Raw genomic sequence first — 15,209 nt, forward strand, 5'->3', positions numbered from 1 at the left:
GTTAGAGATGGTAGTCTCAGAGTAAGAAGAACACCAGAAATAAATCCTAATGCTAAACAGCTATCAGACCTTATAACATGGAATTTAAGTGTTACTGAGCCTCCACTTACCTGCCCTCTTACATCTGCCACAATCAAAGAATTTTAAACTATCCTATGGAAGTTCCTCACTGGAATTTACATACGCAGTCAGTTGAAAGATGTGTCAAATTGGTAACTAAAGCTGCAAGCCATGTTTACACATCTGAGCGAAGAGAATCATATATACGTGCTCAGCTTGTAGATAGACATTTAATGTCACGAAATAGAAGCAAAAAAGATATGGCAACCCTCGTAAAAACTGTAGGGAAGTAGATAAAGACTTTCAAAAATGTTTAAATAGCTAAAAACTTCGACTTTTATTGTTATAGATACTTTTTCATTTTTTTACTCTTTTCCTACGCCTATGCATGGTATACGTCGTACACCATGCGAATTGATAAAAAAAGTTATCAGCGCTATTCCATAAACAAATTTAAATATAATGACTAACGTCTAAAACGACCAAAAATGTGAAATATTGAAATCAAAATTTACCGAGCTAGCACTTATTAGAATTTGGTTTTGAAAGTTTCCCTGTAGTTAACTCATCGTAAACTTATCGTAATACTCTTTTTTAATATTTGAAAAAAAAAAAATCAACACACCCTAATATACATATATATATATATATATATATATATATATATATATATATATATATATATATATATATATATATATATATATATATATATATATATATATATATATATATATTACGGCTTTTATATTCCCATTTTTTTTGAGGAAAAATATCAAAAAATTATGTGACAGGTAGTTATTTATTTTTATATTTGTATTTTGCGTAAATTCAATATTTACTTCTATTTAGGTTATCACTCAAAGTTACGTAACTTCTACATTGATGTCCTGATTGACGTTAAAGTGAGGTTTTAACGTAAAATAGTTATAAGATGAAGCGTTGAAGAAATAATATACTTTGTTAGTCACTGCGGCAAAGAGTGTTTATCTTTATCTTTAAAATATGCTCAAGGGAGTATTTATAAAAGAAGTGAAGTAGTTAAAGCACAGAACAAGAAGAAAAATATTGTAAACTACAAAAGTTATGACCATGCAAAATTTACACTCCACTTATTTTGAGGGAGTCAGAAAATTTGAATGATCATAACTTTTGTAATTTACAAAAGGGGCAATCCATAAAGTACGTACGCAGGTATGGGGGGAGGGGGTTACCAAAAAGCGTACGAATGCGTACAAGGGGTGTTAAAGACGCGTGTTGACTATCTCTCCTATAAAAAATCAGTATTATATTTTCTTTTTCTAAATTCGGTCACAACTCTTTTTTATATCTCTTTATAAATAATAAGAGAAAAAAAAAATCGAGAGATGATTGTTCCAAATAATGTTTTTTATTTTTTGCAATGTAATTTGATTGGAAGCGAGATAAAAAGCAAAAAAAGGTTAAATAAAAGCATTTTATTTTTAATACGCAACGTGGTTCATTTCTCTTAAATGAATTTAATTTTTTTATTTTTAAATATAATAAAAATAAGCTAATATTATGATAAAATTGCTTTTAAGATTGGGGTTTTTAGTTCATTAAATGAGTTTAAAGCCCCCCTTTTAAATGAATTTTAAGAATTTAAAAAAGGGTTTTAAGGCAAAAATACGATGAATTCAAAAAACGATGACTATAATTGTAAAAAATTATTTTAATGCAGATAGAAACCAATACTTTTTATTATGCAAGCAAGAGCAATTAATTTGAGTTAACAGCAAAACGATAACGATAAAAACTTTTTCATTCTATTGGAAAACTGAAAACACCAAATTAGAAAAAAAAAATATATATGTTTATTATTACCAAGATGCCGCACGGATTTGTAGAGAATGAGAAAAAATATCTTCAATTCATTGAGTTGTATTAAAAAAGCGTATTTAACGCTTGAAAAACAAAAGCAATACCAGCACGCACAGGAGTTGTGAAATGTAGTAAAAAATGATCAATTCTTGTATGAAAAAAAAGTAAACGAGTTAAAAGTGAAAGCAACAAAATCGAAAGGATCAATTATGTCATTCTGGGGAAATACCTTTTCACCACCTAGCAAAAAAAAAATAAGTTATTCATCCAATGCCGTCTTCATCAAATGAAACGCCAAGTTCTCTAAATGCAACTACAATAGAGCCTGCAAGCATTGAACTTGGTAAGCTAATTTCTGTAATATTTTAAAACATTTTCTATACATTGAGTTCAACCAAATTATAAATCAAACTATATCGTACGACTATAGAGCAGTCACATAAACTTATTTATCATTAGCCACTAGACCTATTTTCTATATCCAAAATAAATCGATTAGTATCAACTGTTAGAATTTATAATCATTTTTCAGTATTTTATAATTTAGATTTAACATCCAACAACAAGAAAAGAGAAAATCCGGCACAAATTAGGAGTCGAACGAGAATCTCAGATCTTGAATCGCAACGTTTGTCTACCGTATCAAAGGAACAAATAAACACTGTGAAAGAAAGCATTAGAAAAGAAAATACAAAATTGGACAGGTAAGATAATTTAATTGCATATAATTTCTTTATTAAACATTTCGTTTTATAATGTCTAACTAGCAGGTTTGTAGTAAATATCAAGAGATCTGAGATCGTGAATCGGCTCGTCAAAGAAAACAAAGATAAAAACTTAAAGAGAGTATCGAAGCTTTGTGTCAGAACAACCCTGAAGCGTCAAGTACCTTAAAACAGTTTATTCGAAACCATCCTGGACGACCGCGTCTTGAAGTTGATCAACCAGAGCTTTTATCAACAACTATAAAAATTGTGCAGAACTCATCAGCAGCTGACGAACTTCAAAGAACAAACTGCCTTCGTAGCGTCTCCACTTTGGATGGCAGAGTTAACAAAAATAGGCTTTACCTTGAGTAGGAGTGGTTTGTACCTTCGTCTTTTACCACGACGTGGAAACACTTCTGAAGGAAAAAAAATTGTCAACACGGTACCAGTGAAGGTATTACGTCCAGAAAACTCAATGCGAAAAAAAACAACGATAGAATGTTTGCAAAGTCATTTGTTGACGACATGTTTGAAGCTTGCAAATTATTTGGATCAAAAGCTGTGCTTTTCATTTCCAACGATGATAAAGCCAGGATTCCATTGGGTCTTGCTGCAGCAAGCCTTCAGGTGCCGTTGCTGATGCATATGGAATACAAGGTCAAATTCATGGATCACGACTTTGTCGTTAGCCCACAGCACAAATTGATCCCATCAGTGTATGGCATATGCACGCGCTTCCCTAAAACCTTAGCAACTGCTGTTGATCTCTTCCGCTTGCTTGATTTAGATGCCCTTCTTCATGGTGTAAATGCAGCTGGGCTTTCAGCCTTTAACCCCGTCGAACTAAAAATGGCACCTCTTTCTCATGATTTGGCTGGAATAATTCTTCCTCATTATTATTTTGGCAACCACCTTGGTTCTTCAGGAAAAACAATCGACCAAAAATTTGAGCTAGAGAACTTTCAAAAAGCGGCTAGCATTTTAGTCCAAGTTTGGGAGAAAACAGTCATTGATGGGTATCCTGTTTATTGCCAGGCTGTACCAGTTGGAAAAGCATATGAACCACCTACTCCTGATCCTGTTTGGGTAGAAAAAAATTGTTAGCAATCGCAATATAGCCTTCAAATCGTAAAATGCCAAGACAAGTCATGCTGCACACCATTTCAAACAAACTGGATGAAAAACCTCCCCCAACGTTTCATTCCATTTCCAGCCATTTACGAATACTGCGAGAATGGTTATAAAGCAATAGAGCCGTCTACATATTTTAAGAACGTATCAAACCAATCAACAATTGCACCACTGACACATCGCCTTTTGCTATTTGATATACCTACAGAAGGATTAAAATACAAAATAATACCATTTGATCTGTATTGCCCATCGATGAAAGAAAAGCTATCAAACGGAGTTTGCGTTAACTGCAATAAATACTGGCCAAGTGAGGCTGCAATGAAACGGCATAAAAAAGCACATAAAAGACAAAAAAAAACGATTGAATTGGAGAGTGAGGAGAGTGTAAGTGAAAGTGAATGTATTAATAAAAGTGAAGATGTCAGTGAGGAGGTTGTCGATAAAAGTGTGGAAGCTGAGTTCATGCCTGTATTTGATAATATGTTTGACTTATGTCACTGTTTGTGGAAATATAAAATATAACATACTCGCAAGAATCCTTTTTTATAATGTTATTCTTTATTTTTATTATTAACTTCCCGGTTTTTAATTAAGTACAGAGAAATATCAAAATAACTAGATATTTTTTGGTTTTTAATGTTCTATAGCAGCCGTGGCGCAGTGGTTAGAGTATTGGACTCTCGTAACCCAGGGGTTGCAGGTTCGATTCTCGCTCGAAGCAAATAAACGTTATCGATGAAGTTGGAAATTGAGAGCTAACTTAATAATTGATATTCTTGTTGTGGTGCTCTATGATAAGACCATTAGGACTTCTTAGAGCACCTAAATAACTAAAAAAAGTTATGCATTCAGGAAGGGGGGCTTTTTTTTTGAATAAATAATGCGTACGTACGCAAGGCGGGGGGGGGGGGGGGTCGTCAAAAGCGTACAAGTGCGTACAAGGGGGAAGGGGGGATCAAAATCAGTACTTTTACTGCGTACGTACTTTATGGATGGCCCCAAACGGGACAAACATATTAGGACTTTTCCGTTCCCAGGCCTCCACCATCCTAAATTTTTGCAAGGTCTCCTCATTTAGCATAGGTATGAACATACTTAAGTTTGCACAATGTGTGAAAGTGTCTTATCTGAAACATTAAATAATCCTGCGATTGCCCATGTATATATATATACATATATATATATATATATATATATATATATATATATATATATATATATATATATATATATATATATATATATATATATATATATGCAATAAAATTTGATCAATTTTATTAAACCGAAAATTGAAAATTACAAATTTTTATAATTTTACAAAATTAGGTTCGGTGTCACTCTTATAGTTAAAAACTAGTCATTGGAGTGACACCTTAATAAAATAAACAAACAAAAACAAAATTCAACAGCAATATTAATAAATGAAAGCAAGCGTAAATTAAATTATTAAGAAATAAATAATACAAGTTTTTAAATATTTTTATTTGCACACATACAAAGTTTGCAGTTTATGTACACCTAAATTATTTTGAATTAACTTTTTTTTAAATAATTTAGGTGTTAATTTTTATAACTTTACCTTTATACGTAAAAACATAGCAAAAACCCTTTATCTACCAAGGTACAATAAGATATGTACTATATGAGATTAAAAAGCTTGATAAACTGTTTTGTTGCATTAAGACTGCCATTTTTTTTTTTTTTTTTCTAGCGGAACATCGTATTGTATTACAAACTATTCTTATTGAGATCATTAAATGAAAGTTTTTCTTCATAAAATAACACTTTTTAACCCTAAGTATAACCTTTTTAACGTTAATATTTAGTTAATAAAGAAGAAAAAAAAAAAAAAAAAAGATAAAATAAATTTAAATTTAGGAAACATTAATAGAATATATTATATAGGACTTGTTAAGATAGAACTGAGAGAATTGTGGCAAAAGTTTTATTTACTACTTTATCAAAGCAATCTGTTCATTGTAAAGTAGGAAATCATATAACAACTATGATAAATATTTAAGAAAACTAAAATTAAATCTGTAAACGTTTTTTTTCCTTAAACTTTTAAAATATATATATATATATATATATATAAATATATATATATATATATATATATATATATATATATATATATATATATATATATATATATATATATATATATACACACACACACACACACACACATATATATTTATATGTGCACAACCATATATTTAATATATTATTATATAACCATATATTTAATATAATATTTATATGCACAACCATATATTTAAATATATGTAGCTTTTGGCACTGAAATATTTAACTAAGTAACAAAGTGTTTGACCACTTGTATACCAAGCATATAAGATCCTGCAGATCAACAAGATTGCGAAAAAATTTTAGTAAAAAGTTTAAAATCATCGGCAAATATCTCAAAATTTCAGTGAGTTTTGCAAGATCATTTGTGTAGAGAATGAAGAGGAGCAGACCAAAAACAGAATCTTGAGAAACACCACTGAGAACATTAACCCATACAGAGCTGGTATTTTAATAGGTTATACGTTCAATATTTGGTACTGAATCATTTCGAAACCATGTTTCAGAGATAACAATAACATGATAATCAAACGTTCTAGATATTTCAATTAAATTGGCCGTTTTGTTATTAGGAGATGTTGCATTAGTATATTAACAATTAATGCTAAAGTTTATTTTTTTGTCATGAAGATTTTTACTTTTGTATTTTAAGTTTTCTGATAAAAGAGTGAAGGAAGAGTAGTAATATTTATGTAGTGGTTTGAATATTTTTGAGTTTAACGACTTTGCTTCTTTGTTTATCACATCTAAAGGGCGATGTTTTTAAAATGTTACTACTATTTAATTCATTACGCTTCATTCTTAACTGATAGTTTAAATATTTTTCAGCCTCAGTCAAATCTGGGCTTATAAAAACATTTTAAATGTTTTCATAAGCAAATAAATTTTTCAATTTATTTGCTGCTGTTAGTAATGGGTTACTTTCAGAAACAATAGATAGTTCGACTATAATTTGTCCTGGTTTATAGGTTTGACAAATTTTGGTTTTTTATCAGATTCAATAGTAACTAAGATGTTCTGAACCGTTTTCTTATCGTCGACTTGCTTATCTGCACCTTATAACTTAGCAGATTTATTAATGACATAAATATAAACATCGGTAAACATCACTTGGATTTAAAAGCTCGATAACGTTCTTTGGTGCACTTTTTTAAAGTAACTTTATTAGAGATTTAAATAATTCAAAGCAATACAAAAAAAAGTAAAGAAATTTTCAAAACTAAAAGATTAAAATCGATATTATGTTTAATGATATTTAAGATTAGCCTAAATACAAGTGTAAGTGTATATAAGTCCCCTTTCGAGATAATTAGCATTTACATTATTTTAAAATAAAACAAGCAAATTACCATTACTAAAATTGATTGCTAATGTCGTCGTTTTTCCTCTTGTTGATGATGCAAATAATGGTGCTGCTTTTGCCGGTGTTGCTGATAAAGCCTTTGTTATAAAGATAATATCAGCTGATTGAACTAGAAACTAAAATAATAGTACTTAAACAAAGTCATAAAATAAAAAATTACATTAAAAAAATAAATAAACCATAGTAATTTTTCAATATATACGTTTTTTTTTACAAAAGGAACTTGTTTAAGAGAAACTTGCATTAGAAACCTTAAAATCTTATTAAAACTTTTATTACTAAGGAATCGTCCATAAATTATGCAACGCTAAATTTCACTAATAAATAAAACAAAAAAGATCAAAAGTTTTCCTTCGCAGAATATTAACTTAAATGAAAAATCAAAATAGTCAATTAAGTTTCAAGAAAATCGATCCCTTAGTTACTTTCACGAATTAGTTGCTTTTTAATGAGAGACTTATTATATTAATAGTTCGAAGAATATTTTTTAATTTTTCACTTAAATATATATATATATATATATATATATATATATATATATATATATATATATATATATATATATATATATATATATATATATATATATATATATATATATATATATATATATATATATGCAGGTGAACATATAACATCAACATACAGTTAAAAAGTTTTTCATCTACATATACGTAGGTGAACATATGACATCAACATACAGTTAAAAAGTTTTTCACCTACTAAGTTTTCTATTCTTCCAATGAGATACGCCCGTTTGTGATGGTTTTCAACGAGATGAAGTGCTTATTGTTGCTGCTTTGAATCTTTGACTTGGTTTTTAAAATCTTGGATCAGCTTGACTCCTCGTTCAGCGCGGTCATTAACTGCTTCTAAAAACTCGATTACTTTTTTATTCTAGTTAGTGTTTTTTCGTCTAATGCTCAACCGTTAATTGCAACCAATCAATTGATTAGGTTTCAATTTGAGAAAATCAAGCAGTAGCCAGGAATCTGCCTTAATCAGCAACATAAAATCAGAAACTTTATCCAGTTTGATTTGTGGAAATATTGCCTTTCTAAGCTTGATTTATTTGTTTCTTTTAATGTTAATCAATTTCAAAGTTGCGGCAGATTGTTAGATGACAAGAATAGATTCATTAAACATTGCATGACAGTGATGCACTAGCAATCAACATTTGGTGCAATGATGGAATTTCGATTTTTCAAAAAGCTTTTGCTTGGAACAGTGAAATGAAATCTGCCATTCTCTTAAGCTAATGGCGTTAGTCCTTGTTGAGCCAATTAATTTGTTGGTCAAACATTACGTACTTTAAGATGTGTAGCTTAATGTGCATGAATCTTGTGCGATAATAAGCATGTCAGTGATGTACTAGCAATCGAAATTTGGACATGATGGAAGTTTCTTGAACCAAAAAATCCTTTTATCTTGCAATTCTCTGCCAAGATAAACAAATACCAGTTTAATAAGTTCCCAATAATCTTCCTTTAAAAATGTATTCTTTTATAGACAATTGCTGGCCCATTTCAAAACAAGTTTTGCTTGGTAATTAAATGGTTCATCTCTGTTATCAAAAATTTAAACATAATGATATCTATTTTATCAGGGGAATTGAGTCCTATTTATCCTTAAGCATTTTAAGTAGCGGTCCCACTATGGTTTCCAACAACTGCTTCCCATATGTGTTTAATGTGCAGCTCATAAATGTGGTGCCGACAAGCAGCCCATAAAATTGCACAACCAATCTCTCTATGCATCTTTTTTCTTTTTCTTTTTACTTTTTTATTCAACAAACACTTTTAAAAAATAGTCGTGACATTTGGTATCTGGCTTAATTTGAATTCTTGTTTTTCCCTAAATCTCATTAAGCTCAATTAAAACTGTGTTAAAAACATAACGGGTTGATGACGATCTTTTTCCACAACATTCCCAACTTCTCGTAGGTGCAAAAATCTTCTTAGAAGAGCAACTTATGGTGGAACTTTTTGGAATTGTGCAGCCGTGGCGCAATGGTTAGATTTCCGGCTCAGAACCCAGAGGTCCGAGGTTCGATGCCAGCTCTAGCCAAATAAGCAACATTGGTACGGAAGGAGGCGTGAACTTCTTGCTAAATGCTCTCCCGCGGTGCTCTGTGATAAGACGGTAAGGACTTCTGGGAGCACCTAAAATAACTACAAAAAAAAAAAAAAAAAAACTTTTTAACTAGCAGCAAAACTTTTTTTGAGATCGAATCCAGTAAATTTGTCTTGATGATCTTTTCTTGTGTGTAAAGTTTTCTCCACTCTAGTCTTTTCCGTTTTTGAACTAATAAAATTGAAAATTTTAAATTGAAGCTATTGTGCAGCTACTAGCTGTTCTGAATTGCACGCTTGCTTAAAAATTAATAAACTCCGGTAAAATTTAGCAGTTAATTACATTACGTTGCTATAATAAAGTACATATAATGGAATAAGCAAATAGTATTTTTGATTTGCCAAATGTATATATATATATATATATATATATATATATATATATATATATATATATATATATATATATATATATATATATATATATATATATATATATATATATATATATATATATATATATATATATATATATATATATATATATATATATATATATATATAAGTATATATTATATAGATATATAAGTATAGTATCTTAACAAATTATTTGGTTAAAGAATGATTTTCCAACTATTGACTATAATTTTTATTGAATTAATTAATTTTTATTTTGTATTTTTATAACACTTGCATTCTTGCTGACAGATCAAAGAACTTCAACAAGAATTTAAAGATCATATTAGCAAAATAACCAAACTTGATATTGCGCTACCCCTGAATATTTTCTTTTAGCCCAGTTTTTTTTACCGTAATACGTTACTTAGTGAAAAATAACATGCTAAAGTTTCTCGAAAAACCGACAGTAAAGCCTTTAAAAATGTTGAAAAATAGTTGTGAAAACTACAATTTACCCAAATTAGGTAACTTTGCTACCCTTAAATAATGTTTGACTGTCCCAAAATTTTACAATAACTATTTTTGAGTAATTATGCACCTCACATAAAAAGTTTAATTCGAAATTAAAAAAAAAAATGCGGAAACGCGACACCCTAATGATACCGGCATATTTACATACTTTTTAGCAAATGCAACTCTTTTCTTTTCGATTGGTTTTTGAAGAAATGGTTTCTTCTGTGGAACTCTTGCTTTGAATTTACTTTCTTTTAATCAATTTCAAATAGTACATGCATTCACTTGTATTCCAAAATAAATTTTATGAAGGTTTGACGCTTTTGGAGCTATGAAAAACCTTCCTTTTTTTGCACCATCTTGGCAATTTGTCAATCAATTCTGGATGTTATTTTACACTTAGCTCAAAATCATGATCGGTTTACACATATCCAAACATTTTGTACTTTTTAATCAGATTGCTAATGGCTCCTAATGCCATTCTGGTCCGTTTATTTATCGATCTAAATTTTTTACTCTGCTTTAACAAGTCAATTTTGTTTAAGTCATTGGTTGTTGAAAATAATAATTCTTTAACAAACTTTATTTATTTTATTATTTATAAGTTTCTTTGCAGTTGAAGGATTTTACAGACTCCATTTGCAAAAGCATCCAGTCCCAGCTAGCACACTTACGTTGGGCCAACGTATGTAAAACCATCGTAAACGTCGGCTTTTTTTTCCAATGCAAAACCAACGTTGATCCAATGTCATTTCTTTAATGATGAAATTAATACCGATGGAACTAAAAACAGCTGGCTCATTTACATTGGTTCAACGTATGTAAAAACATCGCAAAAAATTGGTTGTTTTTACGATGTAAACCCAACGTTGATCCAACCCGTCGTTGATTTGATGTATATACATACATTGGAACAACGTCGGATTTTATACAGTGGATTAACGTTACGTTTGCATAGAGAAAAGGCGGATATACAAATACACATTTGTATAATTTATGAGAATTATTTTTCATTTAGATATTTCAGTTCATCATGGAAATATATTTGCTTATATATTTTTCTCTTTTTTAAGTAATGAAATATCAAGCCACAAGCAAAACAAACATAAATAATGTCTCTTTAATCAGATGCTTAATTATAAGTACTTCTATAAGTAGTAAAAATTGTGAACTCGGCATCAAAGTGGGGGAAATGCGTATATTTAAATGCATTTATACGTATTTATAATTATATATTTATAAAACACATCTAAACTGCTTCAGTATTTGTGTTAATAAGGTATGCACCACATCGTGATGGCGAAAAGTTATGCTGGAGCACTTTCATCTTCAGTCACATCCAACACTCAAGCGAAAACTCTACTTGGAATTTTTAAATCTAATTCGTCCAACGACAGTGCAAATGTTTTGGTGTGCAGATATGAATATCAGCGTGAGCGATTTTTTATTTGCTTTGTCTGGCAAAAATCTGTTATCTAATGTCTGGGGAGTTACGAGGCATTACTCAAATAAACTTTTCGAGTTTGCGGTGATAAACAATTCGGCAGTCGAAGTGTTTCTGAACACTGAAATTGAAATCAAAGGCTGCGCACTTAGCTTTCAACAAAAGTTTGTACGTAAGGTACATGTACTCGTGCAAAATATCCCAATTGGTATTTTACGAAATGGGTGTCAAAGCGCATTCATCTTGCTTGGAAAGCACCTTGCGACAGGCAGAGGTGAGTTTGACTCTTTTTACCTGCAAAAGGTTAAAGTCCAAGGGGAAGACATTTACACAGGTAACGTAATTATTATTATAAAAAACTGGAAAAACCCATCTCAAAATCCACTGCCACGCTATCAAAACGTTGATGGGCTTACCCTCAGATACAAACATATCGGTCAACCAGAAATCAACGCTCAAAGAGCTGGCCCAACCATCTCACCCTCTGAACCCAAACATATCGAAACTGCAGAGGTCAACAATGAAGACAAGAAAAGTGAAGACAAAGATATTAAAAATTCAGACGATAACCTTTGCAGAGTTGACACCAATATTCATAATCCTGATCCTCAAAGCAATAAAGTTTCTTTAAAAATAAAAAATCTATCGAAGTCTGTCCAGTCAAATAGTAAAAGACTTGGACAATCGGAGGGAGAAACTCCCAAAAAAGTAACAAATATAAATGTTTTAGTAACTGACACAACGACCTTGGAAACACCAGAAGAGATCGACATGGTTGTACGTGAAGAAACAGACCAAAAATTTGATCAGGACGAGGGCGATTTGTTATTTATTAATGAGGACTATGAAAGCCAAACATGTGCGGAAAAGAAATCGTAAGTTTATTTCACTCTAAAATTTTTTATCTTACTTTTTAGCTTTGTTCTCAAATCAGACTATTATTTCGACTTTTTTTTGTTTTAAACTATTATTTCTTTTTCTTTCTACAAAAATTCTTTTTTTACGTTCTATTTTAAACTTCATTAATTATGCATGTCACGTTTTTAAAAAAGCGCTTAAGCTGTCGTAATTCGTATTGTTGTAGTTCGCGCTTTTTTGTGGAATGTTATGGTCCAGTGAATCCTATTGTTCGTATTACGTCAGTTCAAACGAAAACTCGTGCTATAAGGTTAAGGTTTTTATGTTTGTGTTTTTTATGTCAGGTTGTAAAATTATTATATTCATGTTTAAGGTACACGAGTTTTCAAATTAGGAAACCTGATCCTCTCCATCATGGCTATTAATATTTTAACGTGCAACATAAATGGTCTAAACGATCAAGAAAAACGCAATAATTTTTTTGGGTTTCTCAAAAAATCCACCTTCGATCTTATCCTCCTTCAGGAAACAAAATCCGGACCGTCCACTATTAAACAGTGGAGTGACGAATGGACTGGCGAGTCTATTTGGAACTCAGGCCCGAGTCATAACTGTTGTGGGGTGGCGATACTCTCCAAATCCAATGTGTCTTTGCACGAACTAAAAAGGGACAACAACGGAAGAATATTAAATGTCATGATAAAAATTGATGAACACGAAATGCAGGTGCTGAATATTTACGCGCCCAATGTGCCGAGAGAAAGGCGCCTCTTTTTTGGCGACCTTGGAGATTTCTTGCAGGACACAGGACTACCCGTCCTGATGGCCGGGGATTTCAACAGGATCGAAAGCCTGGCTCTTGACACAGAGGGCACAAACAACGCTAAATATCACACCTACGCCATTGCTGAACTCGGGGTCCTTCAAGGTAAGTATAACCTCGTAGATGTTTATCGTTACAAATTTCCCAACAAAAGAGAATTCACATGGCGCAATCAGACGGTCAAATGTAGACTCGACAGATTCTACTGCCCTGATAAAATCGCCAAAAAAACAACATACAACAAAATTCTCACCAACCCTTTTTCCGACCACGAGTTCGTGTCAACAACTGTCAATTTTAGTAAAACCAGGAGAGGACCAGGATACTGGAAATTAAACTGCTCCCTTTTGGAAATAGAGGTACATTGGCAAAAAATTGAGCTCTTAATTCGAGATTGGCAAACAAGAAAACGGTCCTATACGTCAATTTTAAAATGGTGGGACGACTGCAAACTTTTTGTTAGGGCTGAATTACAACACATATCGATACAGGAAAGTGCGAAAAACAAAAAAAATATCAAAAGGATTGAAAACGAAATCCAACGGGAGCGACAAAACGCTAACCCGAATTTAGATAGCATCAAAGAAAAACTCGATGCTCTTTTCTTGCTCCAGTTTCCCGGAGCGTTTATTCGCACGAAACGAAAACTAATCGAAGAAGGAGAAAAACCTTCAAAATTTTTGTATAATTTGGAAAAAGTTCAACAGCGGAACAAGTCAATTACCGAAATTCGCAAGAATAACGGCACATTGACGAGTGAACCTGGTGAAATACTAAACTCCCTAGTTTCATATTACAAAAACATTTACACCAAAACTAGTTTATGCAAAGACAGCCAAAACTATGTCTTGTCACACATCACTAAACGTTTAAGTGATGATGAAAATCAATTTTTAAACACCCGCCTGTCCGTCGCCGAACTAAAAGAAGCCCTTTTTAAATTTGAAAACGGAAAATCTCCGGGCTTTGAAGGACTTCCAGCTGAATTTTATAAAACCTTTTGGCAAATTTTAGAAAAAGATTTTGAAGAACTTGCCTACGAAATACTTTTCGTAGAAAAAAACACCAGCCACTCTATGAAAAAATCTATTATTTCACTGATCCCCAAACAAGGAGATCTTACCGAATGCAAAAACTGGAGGCCCATATCCCTAATCGGCGCTGATTACAAAATAATCACAAAAGCGCTGGCCCTAAGACTTGCAAAAGTAATGGGGAAAATTATAGAACCAAATCAAACTTTGGTGATCAGAGCAGATGGCAGAATAGAGGGTTTCCCGCTACCAGGTACATCTAAACCCCTTAAAATACAGCAGTACGCAGACGATTCGAACTTTTTTGCCAGGGACGTAAAATCAGTCCGTTGTTTCTTCGAAAAAGTAAAACTGTTTGAAAAAGCAAGTGGTTCAGTGATCAATGCCTCAAAAACCAAGGGTCTCACCCTTGGGGGTTTTGATCCCAAAATGTACCCGGAATTGGACGGCATAGAGTGGAACAACAACACCGGTTTCAAAATTTTAGGTGTTACTTTTTACACCAGACTGAGCGATACTACCAATTTCAACTGGTTAGTAACTCCAAACAAAATAGAGAAAAAACTCAAGTTTCTGGGACTACGTACTTTGTCACTTAGGGGAAAGACTATGTTGATAAATACGTTAGCAATGTCAAAAGTATGGTTTCTGGCAAACGTGCTGCCCGTTCCCGAATGGGTAATAGAACGTCTGCACAGAGCCATTTTCGAAAATCTGTGGCAAAAGACCAATTACAATCCGGTCAAGAGAGAGACACTTTTCTTACCCGTCAAAAGCGGGGGTCTCGGAATTTTATCACCGAAGGAGCAAAGTCTTGCACTTCGCCTCAAAACACTCTTTCAACTGAAAGAATGCGAAGAGGACAAAGC

General features: G+C 31.9%; 2 protein-coding genes across 15 annotated transcripts in view; one reads left to right on the top strand and one right to left on the bottom strand.

Annotated features, from left to right (window-relative positions):
* LOC136080643 (SCO-spondin-like) overlaps nt 1–15,209 on the bottom strand; it is a 180,233-nt gene that overhangs the window by 147,333 nt on the left and 17,691 nt on the right. For all 14 annotated transcript variants that reach the window (XR_010638573.1, XM_065797570.1, XM_065797568.1 and 11 more), the window contains exon 2: nt 7,184–7,313. Coding sequence is in view for 13 of the 14 variants with exons in the window: in XM_065797570.1 (XP_065653642.1) it covers nt 7,184–7,313 (130 nt within the window). In the remaining variant the exon portion in view is untranslated. The remainder of the gene's footprint in view (nt 1–7,183; nt 7,314–15,209) is intronic.
* LOC136079986 (uncharacterized) lies at nt 1,808–4,250 on the top strand. Its single transcript, XM_065796637.1, has 2 exons — nt 1,808–2,245; nt 2,450–4,250. The coding sequence occupies exon 2, from the start codon at nt 3,108–3,110 to the stop codon at nt 3,711–3,713; it is 606 nt and encodes a 201-aa protein (XP_065652709.1). The 5' UTR covers nt 1,808–2,245; nt 2,450–3,107; the 3' UTR covers nt 3,714–4,250.

Source organism: Hydra vulgaris, chromosome 05 (genome assembly GCF_038396675.1).
Source record: "Hydra vulgaris chromosome 05, alternate assembly HydraT2T_AEP".
Classification (NCBI taxonomy): Eukaryota; Metazoa; Cnidaria; class Hydrozoa; order Anthoathecata; family Hydridae; genus Hydra; species Hydra vulgaris.

What these genes read in the sequence shown, in the direction of transcription:
- LOC136079986 (XM_065796637.1), top strand. Translation starts at nt 3,108, where the DNA reads ATGTTTGCAAAGTCATTTGTTGACGACATGTTTGAAGCTTGCAAATTA.